This window comes from Sus scrofa, chromosome 5 (assembly GCF_054392235.1).
Source record: "Sus scrofa isolate SSC_HxYL_T2T_F1_AM1 chromosome 5, Sscrofa_HxYL_maternal_Yorkshire_Landrace_v2.0, whole genome shotgun sequence".
Taxonomy (NCBI): domain Eukaryota; kingdom Metazoa; phylum Chordata; class Mammalia; order Artiodactyla; family Suidae; genus Sus; species Sus scrofa.
Window position 1 is genome coordinate 86,337,442 of NC_139387.1, and position 15,606 is coordinate 86,353,047.

General features: G+C 44.5%; 2 protein-coding genes across 2 annotated transcripts; both read left to right on the forward strand.

Moving 5' to 3' along the window:
- Window positions 1–301: 301 nt before the first annotated feature.
- LOC146403504 (olfactory receptor 5BS1-like) lies at window positions 302–3,282 on the forward strand. The gene is made up of 2 exons (XM_085024894.1): window positions 302–1,074; window positions 3,120–3,282. Exons 1-2 carry the CDS (start codon window positions 302–304, stop codon window positions 3,280–3,282), a joined length of 936 nt encoding a protein of 311 aa, XP_084881020.1.
- A 9,008-nt stretch (window positions 3,283–12,290) lies between these two features.
- Window positions 12,291–15,273, forward strand: LOC146403505 (olfactory receptor 5BS1-like). Its single transcript, XM_085024895.1, has 2 exons — window positions 12,291–13,063; window positions 15,111–15,273. The coding sequence occupies exons 1-2, from the start codon at window positions 12,291–12,293 to the stop codon at window positions 15,271–15,273; spliced, it is 936 nt and encodes a 311-aa protein (XP_084881021.1).
- Window positions 15,274–15,606: the final 333 nt, after the last annotated feature.

Genomic DNA, 15,606 nt, shown 5'->3' on the forward strand with positions numbered 1-15,606 from the left:
CAACTCCCTTTCCTTCTCCAGTCTGGATCATCTCTGTTCTCCTCGTCTTTCCTTCCAGGTTTGATTCTCTACACTCCTCCTTCCAACCATCTCTACCTGAGCTGAGATTAGCTTATTGCCCTGAGCTGGGAAGGGTTGATGAGGTCTGGCATGGCAAGCTTGCTTCCACGACATGTTCTGTGCTGGGTCACTCCTGAAGCTTTATTCATACTGCCCCATCCCCAGCCACACTCTGAGACTCGAAACACACTTGAGCCTTCTTTTCTCTTCTAGTCCCTCGCAAAGGAAACTTGAATGCTCCATGGAAGGTGGCAACACAACCACGGTCACCGAATTTGTTCTCCTAGGACTATCTAACAACCCTCACATCCAGGCAGTACTATTTGTAACATTCCTGGTGGCTTACCTCCTGACCTTCACAGGGAACCTGCTGATGCTGCTGGTGATCAGTACTGATTCCCACCTCCACAGCCCCATGTACTTCTTCCTCAGCCACCTCTCCTTCCTGGATGCCTTCTATTCCTCCATCATTGTCCCTAAGCTGCTAGAGCACCTTCTTTCCAACTGGAAGACTGTATCCCTCCTTGAGTGTTTCGCCCAGATCTCCTTGGTCATATTTTCTGCAGCCACTGAAGCTTGCCTCCTTTCAGTCATGGCCTATGACCGGTTCCAGGCTGTGTGCCACCCACTGTTGTATGCGGTGGCTATGAACAGGAAGGTGTGCACTGGCCTGGTGGGAGCATCCTGGGCCATAGGAATGGGGACGGGCTTAGTTAACACCATCCTCCTGGCTCAGCATCACTTCTGTGGCCCCAACCTTGTCCGGAGCTTTGCCTGTGAGCTTCCCCCAGTGCTCCTGCTGGCCTGCTCTGACCCCTCCGTTAGCATTGCCTTCATCCTGACAAGCACAGCTATTCTCGGCTTTGTCACCCTTGTTCTCCTGCTGGGTTCCTACACCTGTATCATCATGACAGCCTTAAGGATCAACTCTGCCACAGGTCGGAGCAAGATCTTCTCTACCTGCTCATCTCATTTCCTTGTGGTCACCATCTTCTATGCTTCAGGAGTGTCCAGGTATGCCATACTATATCACCTGAGTATAACTGCAGGCTCTTTCTCACTCGAGAGGAGCCTCAGTCTTTTGCACATGTCATTGCAAAGGAGCAGGAAAAGAACTGCACTGGAAGTTAGAGTTCTAGCTCTGCTGTTGACTAGATGTGTGGATCACAAAACAATCTATTTTCTTTCCAAGGCCCAGTTTTCAAACGCTGAAAATAAGCTCACATAAACACCAAAGACTTCCCGCCTTTCATTAACTATGATGTCAGAGTTCTCAAAAGGAAACCAGAGAGCTTTTGGTAGCGCTTTTGTCAGTGCTAGGCAAAAATTAAAATTAAAATAAACATATCATCCTTGAAACAGAGGCCATTTCTCTTGGAAATGGAAGTCTAGAAGATGGGTCTCAGAGCTTATTTGTCCTACGACGATTTATCAGGCACCTTCTACACACAATAGCTGCTTTACACAATCAAGCTCAATGTTAGTATGTAGCACACGACAAGAGAAATATTAACCTCATTTTCAGGTAAGAAACCTGAGTTTCAGGAGTGGCCAGGGACTTTTTCAAAGGTCCCAGAAGAAGCTAGTAACGGAGCCACAGCATATGCCTAGGCTGCCTGACTTCAGACCTCATGCTCTTTTCTACCGTGTTTCTCTCAAACATACACGCTCTAGTTGACGGGTCCTTGCTTACCAGGAGGAAGAACAACGAAGGGCCTGTGATTTCTACCAGTGAGCTAGAGAGGGCTTTGCATAGACTGCGCTACAGTTTTCCCACCTGCTTGTTACTTGGGAAGGGGTCGGGGGCAGGAAAGGATAAAGAATGATCCAGGGGAGCTCACCTGAGCCTGAGGACAAATCTCTTCAACCTTCTCAGTTTCCTCATTTACCACAAGGGGGTAGAAGATTTCTCCCACATACTTCACAGCAATGTTATAAGGAATAAATTCAAGGAAAGAAATGAGAGTAAATGAAATTGTTTTAACCACGTGCATCAGAACCCACAAAGAACATTCCAATTTCAAAAAACAAAAAAATTTGAAGGGGCAACATTGAAGTTTAAAAAAAAGTTTTAAACGATTCTTTGAGAAATATTCCCAGTGACACTTAACAAGATGCTTCCACAAATTGAATCTTATTAACTTGAGTTCCTATTTGTGCTAAATCTTCAGACATAAAGATTTTTATCTTTCACTTTATTTACCAAGCTAGGCTTCTTTTCTGAGTTAAAGGAAAATGTACCTCGGAGTTCCCAATGTGGCCAAGCGAGTTAAGAACCCAACTAGTACCCAGGAGGATGCAGCTTCGATGCCTGGCCTTGCTCAGTGGCTTAAGGATTTGACATAGGTCACAGATGCAGCTCAGTCCTGCCTTGCTGTGGCGGGGGCGAACACCAGCAAGTCCGGCTGTGATTCAACCCCTAGCTGGTAACATCCATATACCACAGGTACAGACCTAAAAACAGAGAAAAAAGAAAAGACAAATGTACCCAAAAGGAAAAAGGTCTGTTCCACTAAGCATTATAAAAACCAATGTGCTGTGATTCTGGGGTAAATCCCAGAACCATAAACATTAGGAACAACGACAGCATTATGGATTAGCATGTAGTTTTGTGAGGAACAGTCATCACAAAATGAAAACACACAGCTGCATAATGGTAAAAAAAAAAAAAAAAAAAAAGAAGAAGAGAAAAAATCCTCCTCATCATAATTATTAAGGATAGATGCTTTGAAAAGTATGAAGTGCTACAGAACTGCATCATGTTGTTTTTAGCTCTATTCCAGCATGCAGCACTTGATATGCGGCAGAACTTCCTTTTTCTGCAGGGCAATTTCTATACAATTCTGTATAACATCACTCGTATGCGGATGTGTTTGAAGGCAGAAATGACTGACTTTCAATGACCATTGAGTTATTTCTAGATGCTGCTATCAGCAACAGTGACTCAGCACTAAGGACCCTCTTTGCAGTGCCCCTAGAATGGGATGGGCCATGGCCACCAACAGCACCCCCGCCACTGCCCTGAGCTCAGTTCACCTCTTTGTGCCATTCCCTTCAAGGTACATGACTCCAGCTTCCGGCTCAGTCTTGGAGCAAGTGCTGTCTGTGCAGTACAGTGTGGTGACGCCACTGCTTAACCCCCTCATCTACAGCCTGAAGAACCAGGAGGTGAAGGCAGCTCTGAGGAGGATGCTGACCAAGAAGCCCAGGCTTAGCTCCTAAGCCAGGCTCCACTGCCTCCTCACAATAGGAGGGAAAGTTGTGGGAAAGAAGAGGAGACAGAAAGAGCTATCATCAGGACAAAGAAAACTCGTAGAAAAAGAGAGCAGATGTGCGGTTACCAGAGATGGAGGGAGGGATGGGGGGTGATTGGAGGAAGGTGATCAAGAGGTACAAATTTCTGGACTTCTCTTGTGGCCTACAGCATAACTACATGGCATTTTTCGCCGCAGATCTGGTTCGATCCCGGGCCCTGGAACTGCCACATGCCATGAGTACAGCCAAACACATTTTTTAAAAAGGTACAAATTTCCAATGTAAGATAAATAAATGCTAGGGATGTAATGTCCAACATGATGACTACAGGTAACAAGCTGTGTGAACATAGGGATGTTGTTAAGAGACTAAGTCCTGAGAGTTCTCATCACAAGGAGAATTTTTTCCTTTTCTTTTCCTTCATTTGGTTATTTACATTGTGTGTGTGTGTGTATATATTATACATATAACACATACATAATATATATAAATCAAACCATCATGCCATATGCTTTCAACTTATATGGTGATGTATGTCAATTATCTCTCCATAAAACTGGAGGGGAAAAGTAAAGAAAATCCTCATGGCCTCACCAGCCATTTCTACAGCTCTTGCCTTGCTTTCTTCTCTCATTTTTGCCCTTTCTACCCCTTCACTTCTGCTCCCCCCTCTCTCTCATACTTTTGTCTATGCATCAATTATAAATCAACCTATCTGACCAATAGCTAACATCCCACTTCATTCTCGGGAAGTCCCATTTGAGATCTGAGACCTAATGCCCACTTTGCTCCCTTCTCAAAAAATCACTGGCAAGATCTACAGCTCCATAGTAACTTAGGAAGAAATGACATAAAATGTGTCTCCTCCTGTCTTTGTTCTTAACAAGCAACACCTAAAGTACAGCATGGGCAGCAGTAAATCCTCAGTAACTATTTGTTGACCAATTAAGAAGTGAATGAAGGAATGAATGAGGGGTCTGTCTGAAGAGTCCTTTTCTTGCATGACTCTTGGAAGTAGAAGGGAGTATCTCGCTCAGTACTGTGAGTTCCTGTCAAGGCTCAGTGGGTTAAGAACCTGACATAGTGTCTGTCCCTAAGAAGGCCGGTCCAATCCCTAGCCTCGCTCAGTGGGTTAAGGATCTGGCATTGCCGTGAGCTGTGGTATAGGTTGCAGATGCGGCTCGGAACATGCATTGCTGCGGCTGTGGGGTAAGCGGGCAGCCACAGCTCCGATTCAACCCCTAGCCGGGGAAACTCCATATGCCATGGGGGCGGCCCTAAAAAAAAGACCAAAAAGACCAAAAAAAAATTCAATAAATAAATAAATAAGTAAATACATAAGACTAAGACGCTGAAAGTTATAAAACATGGATAAAAAAATAAAAGAAAAATTAAATCGATGTGAAGACATCTAATGGTAATGGAAAGAGTGCTGTTAAGATAGCAATAGTACATAAGGCAATCTACACACTCCATAGGATTCCTCTGGAAACCCAGAAAGGCCATTGGGAAGAAATACACAAGCTGATCCCAACATTCATATGGAATCTCAAGGGACCCCTAAGAAGCCAAAACAAACTTAAAAAAGAAAATCAAACTTGGAAGCTTACACTTCCCATTTTCCTATGACAGTACAAAGCAAATAAAACACAATGATACTGGCATTAAAAAACATACCCATAGATAAAAAGAAATTGAATGGAGAGCCCCCAAATAAACCCACCCATCTAGGATGAAGTGATCTTAAACAATAGTCAACAATAATCAACAATACTAATCTGGGAGGAAATGGAGGGGTGTTTTTTTTTCCTTTTAGGGCCACACGGGCAGCATATGGAGGTTCCCAGGCTAGGGTTTGAATCAGACCTGTAGCCACCAGCCTACACCACAGCCATAGCAATACAGGATCCAAGCCGAGTCTGCACACTACACCACAGCTCACAGCAATGCCAGCTCCTTAGCCCACTGAGCGAGGCCAGGGATCGAACCTGCATTCTCATGGATACCAGTCAGATTCCTTCCCGCTGAGCCACAAAGGGAACTATGGAAATGGAGTTTTCAACAAACAGTGCCTAGGCAATCCACGTGCAAGGGAATGAAACTGGGCCCTTACCTCATAGTACCTACAACAAGCAACTCAAAATAAATAAACGCTTAAACGTAACAGGTAAAATTACAGTCAACACCCTGTATCCACAAGTTCCACATCCGTGGACTCAACCAATTCCAGACTGAAAATATTACAAAAGAAGAAATTATGAAAAGTTTCAAAAGAAATAAGTTGAATTTACTAGGTGCCAGCAAATCTACTTACATAGTATTTACACGGCACTTCAAACATTTATATTATATTAGTTACGATAAGTAACCTAGAGATGATTTAAAGTACACAGAAAATCAGGTCACAGACGCGGCTCGGATCTCGCGTTGCTGTGGCTCTGGCGTAGGCCGGTGGCGACAGCTCCGACTGGACCCCTAGCCTGGGAACCTCCATATGCCGCAGGAGCGGCCCAAGAAATGCCAAAAAAGACCAAAACATACATAAATAAATAGATAGATAGATAGATAGATAGATAGATAGATAGATAGATAGATAAAGAATAAAGTACACAGAAAATCTACCCAGGTTACATGCAAATACAATGCCATTTTATGTAACAGGCTTGAGCATCGGCAGATTTTGCTATGTCCGGCATGTCCCTGAACCAATCCTCCACAGATACTGTGGGACAACTGTATAAACTGTCCAATAAAACATGAGGATAAATCTGCACACCCTTGAATGTAGCCATGGTTTCTTCGATCTGACAGCAAAGCTCAAACGACAACAAAAAAAGAATAGATAAATTGGATTTCTTCAAGATTAAAAGCATCAAAAGACACAATTCAGAAACTGAAGACATAGCCAACAGAATGGAAGAAAATGCTTGCACAGTATATATCTGATGAATTGTTATTCAGTGTATTTCAAGAACTTCTACAACCTCATCAACGGAAGGACAAACAACCCACCTTTTTAAATGGGTAAGTGACTTCAATAGACCCTTCTCCACCTAAGACATACAAATGCTCAACAAGAAGAATGTGTCAAATACCATGAGTCATGATGGAAGTGCAAATTAAAACTGCAAGGCAACAAATCCTTCCCATGTTCTCAAAGGTTTATCATCAAGAAAACGAAAAACAACAACTATTGGCAACAATGCAGAAACATTGGAAGCTTTAAACATTAGTCGTAGAAACAGAAAAGGGGGCAACCTGTGTTCACAACACAAATATACAATTAACAAGGGTTCAACAACTCCACTCCTAGAAATATACCCCAAAGAACTGAAAACAGGTCTACACAGATATTGACAGCAGCACTGTTCCAAACAGCAAAAAAAAATAGAACGACTGCCTATGGCCATCAATGGGTAAACTTAAAAATAAAATCGGGGAGATCAATAAACCACCATGTTCTTCTGCCATGAAAGGAATAAAGTAAAATGGTGCGGCCTCTGTGGAAAACAGTATGGCAGTTCCTCAAAAACTTAAACGTAGAATAAAGGTATCTAATCCACACCCAAAAGACTGAAACCAGGAGGTGGAACAGAAATGGATACACCCTTGTTCACAGCACCGTTAATCACAACAGGAAAAGTTAGAAGCCACCCAAGTGTCCATCAACCAATGAATGAATGGATAAACTACTGTGGTAAACACACAAAGACATGAAATTCAGTCTTAAAAACCAAGGAAATACACCAAAAAAACAAACAACCCCATCCAAAAAATGGGCAGAAGATCCAAACAGACAGTTCTCCAAAAAAGACACACAGATGGCCAAAACACACATGAAAAGATGTTCAACATCACTCACTGTTAGAGAAGTGAAAATCAAAACCACTATGAGGTACCACCTTACACCAGCCAGAATGGCCGTCATCAAAACGTCTACAAACAATAAGTGCTGGAGAGGGTGTGGAGAAAAAGGAACCCTCTTACACTGTTGGTGGGGCTGTATATTGGTGCAACCACTGTGGAAAGCAGTATGGAGATGCCTCGGGAAACTAAAAATAGAATTACCATTTGATCCAGCAATCCCACTGCTGGGCATCTATCAAAAAGACACATGTACTCCAATGTTCATTGCAGCACTATTTGCAATAGCCAAGACATGGAAACAATCTAAATGTCCATCAACAGAGGAGTGGATAAGAAGATGTGGTACATATGCACAATAGAATAGTACTCGGCTATTAAAAGGAACAAAATACCAGCATTTTTAGCAACATGGATGGACCTCGATATTATCATGCTAAGTGAAGTCGGTCAGACAATGAGACACCAACATCAAATGCTCTCACTGACATGTGGAATCTGAAAAAAGGACACAATGAACTTCTTTGCAGAACAGATACTGACTCACAGACGTTGAAAAACTTATGGTTTCCAAAGAAGCCAGGTTGGGGGCTGGGAGAATGTGCTGGGGGTGTGGGATGGGAATCCTATAAAACTGGATTGTGATGATCATTGTACAACTAGAAATGCAATAAATTCATTGAGTAATAAAATAATGAAAAAATAATAAAATATAATAAAATGAAATAAAACAGTTCCTTTCCTTCATATAACAACAACAACAACAAAAAAAACGAAAAACAGACACAGGCTACAACATATAAGAACTTTGAAGTCATCATGGTAAGTGAAAGAACCCTGTCACAAAACGCCAAAAACCGTTTGATTTGATCTACATAAAGTAACAAGAGAAGTCAAACTCAAAGATAGAAAGTAAAATGCGGGTGCAAGGGGCCAAGGGGAATGAGTGCTTCACCACTGAAGGGTTTCCCCAGTGAAATCTGAAAAGTTCTGAAAATGCATGGTGAGGATATTTGTACAACCATTCGAATGTGCTTAAGGCCCCAGAACGGCATAGTTCAAATGGTTTGAATGGTAAATGTTATGTATATTTAAGCACAGCAGAAACAATGAATCAAGGACTGATACGTGTTACAACACAATGAACACTGAAGATATCCTAAGTGAAAGAAGCCATACAGAAAAGGCCACCCAGATCACACTCATCTTCTGGGCTTTAAATCCATCAAGGGTGTGACACTGAGAAAGCATCGTCATGGTTCCAGAAGGAAGAAAACTGGATCAGAGTGGGAAAAGATATGTCTCTAGAGTTGCGGCAGATGGTGAAAGTCGGTGAAAGTCGAAGTGGGCCTGAGGATTGAGTCAGAATGTGTAAACCATAATAATTTCCTCATTTGGAGGTTATGTTCTTGGGTAAAACACACTGGGGTAGTTTGTGTGAAGTGGCAAATGTGGTAAAGGAATGATGGCTGGGGAATCTGAGTGTGGAGACAAATGGTACCTTGTAGTGTCCTGCACGTTTTCTGCATGTTCAAAATTACGTTCCCAAGCACCATGCCAATACCGTGCCAGAAAAAATAGAGAAAACACCACACTTCCTTAGAGAGGCCAAGCCTTACAACGATCCAATTCACACAGAGTCAGGAACCGCATCACCCTTGCAGGAGCCCACCTATAACTTACAGGCACTGTGGGAAGCTTATGTTAGGAGTCACTATGTCTTCAGTGCTGTGGATGACCTGGATATGATGGAAACACTGGGATTTTTGAATGCCAATGTTTGTACATCCAATTTTCTGATGCAGAGAACTGTTAGAACCAGTAAACGAAAGCAACAAAGTTATACAATCAATACACAAAAATCAATTGCATTTCTAACACCAGTAATGAACCATCAGAGAGAGAAAGAAAACAATTCATTTTACACTTGCTTCAAAAAGAACAAAATACCTAGAAATAAATTTTACCAAGGTCTTTTTTTTCTTCTTCTTCTTCTTTTTAGGGCAACACATGTGGCATATGGAAAGTCCCAGGCTAGGGGTCGAATCGGGGCTGCAGCTGCCAGCCACAGCCATGCCAGAGCCAAACAACATCTGTGACCTACACCAGAGCTCACAACGCTGCATCCCAACCCACAGAGCAAGGCCAGGGATCAAACCCATATCCTCATGGATACTAGCCTGGTTCGTTCCTGCTGAGCCACAACAGGAACTCCTCACCAAAGCCTGGAAAGACCCTCACACTGAAAACTTTAAGACACTGAGGAAGAAACTGAAGAAGACACAAAGAAATGGAAAAATACCCCACACTCACAAAATGGAAGACCCGATATTGTTAAAATGTGCATTCTACCAAAAGCAGTGTGCACAGCGAATGCAATGCCTACCAAATTCCAACGGTATTTTTCACGGATATAGACAATATCATCCCAACATTTTGGGCGGACCACAAAGGACCCCAAATAGCCAAAGCCATCCTCAGAAAGGAGAACAGCCTGGAAGCATTTCACTCTCAGACCTCAAACTACGTTACGAAGCGACAGTGACCGAAACGGTGTAGATTCATCACAAAAACAGGCACAGGACCACAGGAACAGAACAGAGCACCCAGAATTAAAGCCACATGGATGCGCTCAGGTAATTTAGGAAAAGGGGGCCAAGAACACACCAAGGGGAAAGGACATCCTCCACAACACACAGTGCTGGGAACACTGGACACCACACCCCAAAGAAGGACACCTCACACCTGTCTACACCGCACACAAAACTGAGAACCCAGTTGTCCACATCAGGCCCTTCCTGGGTCATGGGAGAAGGACAATACACAGGAAGCTTCCCCTCACTTTTTCCTCACCCTTTCCTCAGGGCGGTGCCTCCACAGGTGGATCTCCAGGAACCTCAGGTCCCCTCAGCACGCACGCAGCCCCAGCTTGTCCTGAAGCCCAAACCCCCTTGAGTCCTAAGGGGCTGAACTCCTTCTGCCGGGACGCTGGCGCCCAACGTCTCAAAGCAAAAGCTCTGAAGCGGCCTAAGGAGATAGAACTCCCCTCAGCCGGGCAGAGCCCAGTCCACCTGGAAGGCACAGGTGCTGTGGGTTTAGAAAAGCACCCTCAGCGCGCCCTTGAGGTCAGTGTGGGACATGCAGGCCACGCCTGCCTCACAGTTCACTGGACACCCTGCTCCCTGCTGGCTGACCTGCTGAACTCAGGAAACAGGACATCCAGAGTGAGATGGAGCCAAATAGCCCATAACTGCTCCAGAAATTGTTAAGAAACAAGAATTGCACGCCTCGTGGAATGAAATGGATGTAGACGCCACTTCACAACTTACACCAAATTCACTCCAAATTATTCCTAGACGACTTTGACATGTACAACTAGTTAAAACTAAAGAAGATCTCTTTTGGTGTAGCAGCTTAAGGATCCAGAGGTGTCTCTGCAGCGGCAGTGGCAGGGACCCAAGGGCCACACAGGGACGACCAGAGAAGACGGGAAGGGATTCAAAGCTTTAGAATCAAGACACCTTCGAAGTCTCTAATTTTACCTTTAGCAATTATGGGCCACCCTTGGGCACCTCTTGCATGATGCAACTCACTGAAACAAGAGTGATACAGGGAAGGGCTAGTGGCCCTGGAGAACTCATTCAGATCAGACCAGGCCTCCTGCTTAACGGTCTCTCCGGGGACCTCCAACACTCTCCAAGGTCTAGGGCTGAGATCAAGTCCCTCTGGCCATTGTCATTGTGGAGGCAGAATCAGGAAAACTTCCCCACGGACAGAAAGACTACAGGGATGTTTCCTTACTTAGAAGCTCCACCACCCCTGCATCTTCTAAAGGAAGGACAAAGTTGAGAGAAACCCACAGAGACCGACCCATATCGGGGGCTTTTACTCCAGTGCTGGAAAAGATGCCATTCAGGTATCCTCTGCTGAGAGCATCTCTGGTTGGCCTAGGGAGCCCAGGCGAGGACAGATCTTCTCATTCAACTCCATCTTCTCCCAAAACTATCCACTGCGGGAACTCGTGAGTGAACACGCCATGAAGAGAGAGCAGATCCTCATTGCTCATGATCCTGAGTTTCCCTTCGAGGAGGAGGGGTGACTTCACCTTCCTCCGGTCTAGACCAAACCCTCTAACTGCACATTATCCTAAGTAGTCTTGGTGTTCTTTAACTTCTCCTCTTCTTTTTTCTTTATCCTTTTTCCCTCCCTGTGATGCATAGAAGGTGGTCCAAATTTGACTGGGCTTTATCCAGATCCCCTAGTACCAACTCAGAGAATATCACAAACTTCATGCACTCTCATGTTAAGCCCTAAGGTTACAGGGCAAACAATGGACATTATAGGCTCACATACATCCTGGAATGGGAAGCCCTTAGAGAAACTGATGAGCACAGCCCTCACCTCCAATTTGACGGCTTCCTTGTGCCCAACTTCCGCGAAAGAAGACAACTCATGGGCCACCTAGGCTTAGGGAGACACAGGAGGGGAGAGCATTTCCATTTAGTAGCAGATATACCCAAGGAAGACTGTCCCCCAAGCTGTAGAACGTCTAACCTGGAATGGACGACAGAAACCATCTAGTTTTGCCCGATTCCCTTTAATGAGAAGCCCAAGTGACTTATTCACGAACCTACAGTGACAGAGAAATGATTTGTGCCATCAGTAGGTGTCCCCATACCTCTATCAGTCATTCAAACCTGCATCACAGCCTGTCAACCAGATGGTTGGCCAAAATGCTTATTGCTTATTCACTACGCCAGTGAGCCTTCCTGTACGGAAGAGCACACTCCAGTGCCCTGGAGTCTTTTGACAACTCCCTTTCCTTCTCCAGTCTGGATCATCTCTGTTCTCCTCGTCTTTCCTTCCAGGTTTGATTCTCTACACTCCTCCTTCCAACCATCTCTACCTGAGCTGAGATTAGCTTATTGCCCTGAGCTGGGAAGGGTTGATGAGGTCTGGCATGGCAAGCTTGCTTCCACGACATGTTCTGTGCTGGGTCACTCCTGAAGCTTTATTCATACTGCCCCATCCCCAGCCACACTCTGAGACTCGAAACACACTTGAGCCTTCTTTTCTCTTCTAGTCCCTCGCAAAGGAAACTTGAATGCTCCATGGAAGGTGGCAACACAACCACGGTCACCGAATTTGTTCTCCTAGGACTATCTAACAACCCTCACATCCAGGCAGTACTATTTGTAACATTCCTGGTGGCTTACCTCCTGACCTTCACAGGGAACCTGCTGATGCTGCTGGTGATCAGTACTGATTCCCACCTCCACAGCCCCATGTACTTCTTCCTCAGCCACCTCTCCTTCCTGGATGCCTTCTATTCCTCCATCATTGTCCCTAAGCTGCTAGAGCACCTTCTTTCCAACTGGAAGACTGTATCCCTCCTTGAGTGTTTCGCCCAGATCTCCTTGGTCATATTTTCTGCAGCCACTGAAGCTTGCCTCCTTTCAGTCATGGCCTATGACCGGTTCCAGGCTGTGTGCCACCCACTGTTGTATGCGGTGGCTATGAACAGGAAGGTGTGCACTGGCCTGGTGGGAGCATCCTGGGCCATAGGAATGGGGACGGGCTTAGTTAACACCATCCTCCTGGCTCAGCATCACTTCTGTGGCCCCAACCTTGTCCGGAGCTTTGCCTGTGAGCTTCCCCCAGTGCTCCTGCTGGCCTGCTCTGACCCCTCCGTTAGCATTGCCTTCATCCTGACAAGCACAGCTATTCTCGGCTTTGTCACCCTTGTTCTCCTGCTGGGTTCCTACACCTGTATCATCATGACAGCCTTAAGGATCAACTCTGCCACAGGTCGGAGCAAGATCTTCTCTACCTGCTCATCTCATTTCCTTGTGGTCACCATCTTCTATGCTTCAGGAGTGTCCAGGTATGCCATACTATATCACCTGAGTATAACTGCAGGCTCTTTCTCACTCGAGAGGAGCCTCAGTCTTTTGCACATGTCATTGCAAAGGAGCAGGAAAAGAACTGCACTGGAAGTTAGAGTTCTAGCTCTGCTGTTGACTAGATGTGTGGATCACAAAACAATCTATTTTCTTTCCAAGGCCCAGTTTTCAAACGCTGAAAATAAGCTCACATAAACACCAAAGACTTCCCGCCTTTCATTAACTATGATGTCAGAGTTCTCAAAAGGAAACCAGAGAGCTTTTGGTAGCGCTTTTGTCAGTGCTAGGCAAAAATTAAAATTAAAATAAACATATCATCCTTGAAACAGAGGCCATTTCTCTTGGAAATGGAAGTCTAGAAGATGGGTCTCAGAGCTTATTTGTCCTACGACGATTTATCAGGCACCTTCTACACACAATAGCTGCTTTACACAATCAAGCTCAATGTTAGTATGTAGCACACGACAAGAGAAATATTAACCTCATTTTCAGGTAAGAAACCTGAGTTTCAGGAGTGGCCAGGGACTTTTTCAAAGGTCCCAGAAGAAGCTAGTAACGGAGCCACAGCATATGCCTAGGCTGCCTGACTTCAGACCTCATGCTCTTTTCTACCGTGTTTCTCTCAAACATACACGCTCTAGTTGACGGGTCCTTGCTTACCAGGAGGAAGAACAACGAAGGGCCTGTGATTTCTACCAGTGAGCTAGAGAGGGCTTTGCATAGACTGCGCTACAGTTTTCCCACCTGCTTGTTACTTGGGAAGGGGTCGGGGGCAGGAAAGGATAAAGAATGATCCAGGGGAGCTCACCTGAGCCTGAGGACAAATCTCTTCAACCTTCTCAGTTTCCTCATTTACCACAAGGGGGTAGAAGATTTCTCCCACATACTTCACAGCAATGTTATAAGGAATAAATTCAAGGAAAGAAATGAGAGTAAATGAAATTGTTTTAACCACATGCATCAGAACCCACAAAGAACATTCCAATTTCAAAAAACAAAAAAATTTGAAGGGGCAACATTGAAGTTTAAAAAAAAGTTTTAAACGATTCTTTGAGAAATATTCCCAGTGACACTTAACAAGATGCTTCCACAAATTGAATCTTATTAACTTGAGTTCCTATTTGTGCTAAATCTTCAGACATAAAGATTTTTATCTTTCACTTTATTTACCAAGCTAGGCTTCTTTTCTGAGTTAAAGGAAAATGTACCTCGGAGTTCCCAATGTGGCCAAGCGAGTTAAGAACCCAACTAGTACCCAGGAGGATGCAGCTTCGATGCCTGGCCTTGCTCAGTGGCTTAAGGATTTGACATAGGTCACAGATGCAGCTCAGTCCTGCCTTGCTGTGGCGGGGGCGAACACCAGCAAGTCCGGCTGTGATTCAACCCCTAGCTGGTAACATCCATATACCACAGGTACAGACCTAAAAACAGAGAAAAAAGAAAAGACAAATGTACCCAAAAGGAAAAAGGTCTGTTCCACTAAGCATTATAAAAACCAATGTGCTGTGATTCTGGGGTAAATCCCAGAACCATAAACATTAGGAACAACGACAGCATTATGGATTAGCATGTAGTTTTGTGAGGAACAGTCATCACAAAATGAAAACACACAGCTGCATAATGGTAAAAAAAAAAAAAAAAAAAAAAAGAAGAAGAGAAAAAATCCTCCTCATCATAATTATTAAGGATAGATGCTTTGAAAAGTATGAAGTGCTACAGAACTGCATCATGTTGTTTTTAGCTCTATTCCAGCATGCAGCACTTGATATGCGGCAGAACTTCCTTTTTCTGCAGGGCAATTTCTATACAATTCTGTATAACATCACTCGTATGCGGATGTGTTTGAAGGCAGAAATGACTGACTTTCAATGACCATTGAGTTATTTCTAGATGCTGCTATCAGCAACAGTGACTCAGCACTAAGGACCCTCTTTGCAGTGCCCCTAGAATGGGATGGGCCATGGCCACCAACAGCACCCCCGCCACTGCCCTGAGCTCAGTTCACCTCTTTGTGCCATTCCCTTCAAGGTACATGACTCCAGCTTCCGGCTCAGTCTTGGAGCAAGTGCTGTCTGTGCAGTACAGTGTGGTGACGCCACTGCTTAACCCCCTCATCTACAGCCTGAAGAACCAGGAGGTGAAGGCAGCTCTGAGGAGGATGCTGACCAAGAAGCCCAGGCTTAGCTCCTAAGCCAGGCTCCACTGCCTCCTCACAATAGGAGGGAAAGTTGTGGGAAAGAAGAGGAGACAGAAAGAGCTATCATCAGGACAAAGAAAACTCGTAGAAAAAGAGAGCAGATGTGCGGTTACCAGAGATGGAGGGAGGGATGGGGGGGGATTGGAGGAAGGTGATCAAGAGGTACAAATTTCTGGACTTCTCTTGTGGCCTACAGCATAACTACATGGCATTTTTCGCCGCAGATCTGGTTCGATCCCGGGCCCTGGAACTGCCACATGCCATGAGTACAGCCAAACACATTTTTTAAAAAGGTACAAATTTCCAATGTAAGATAAATAAATACTA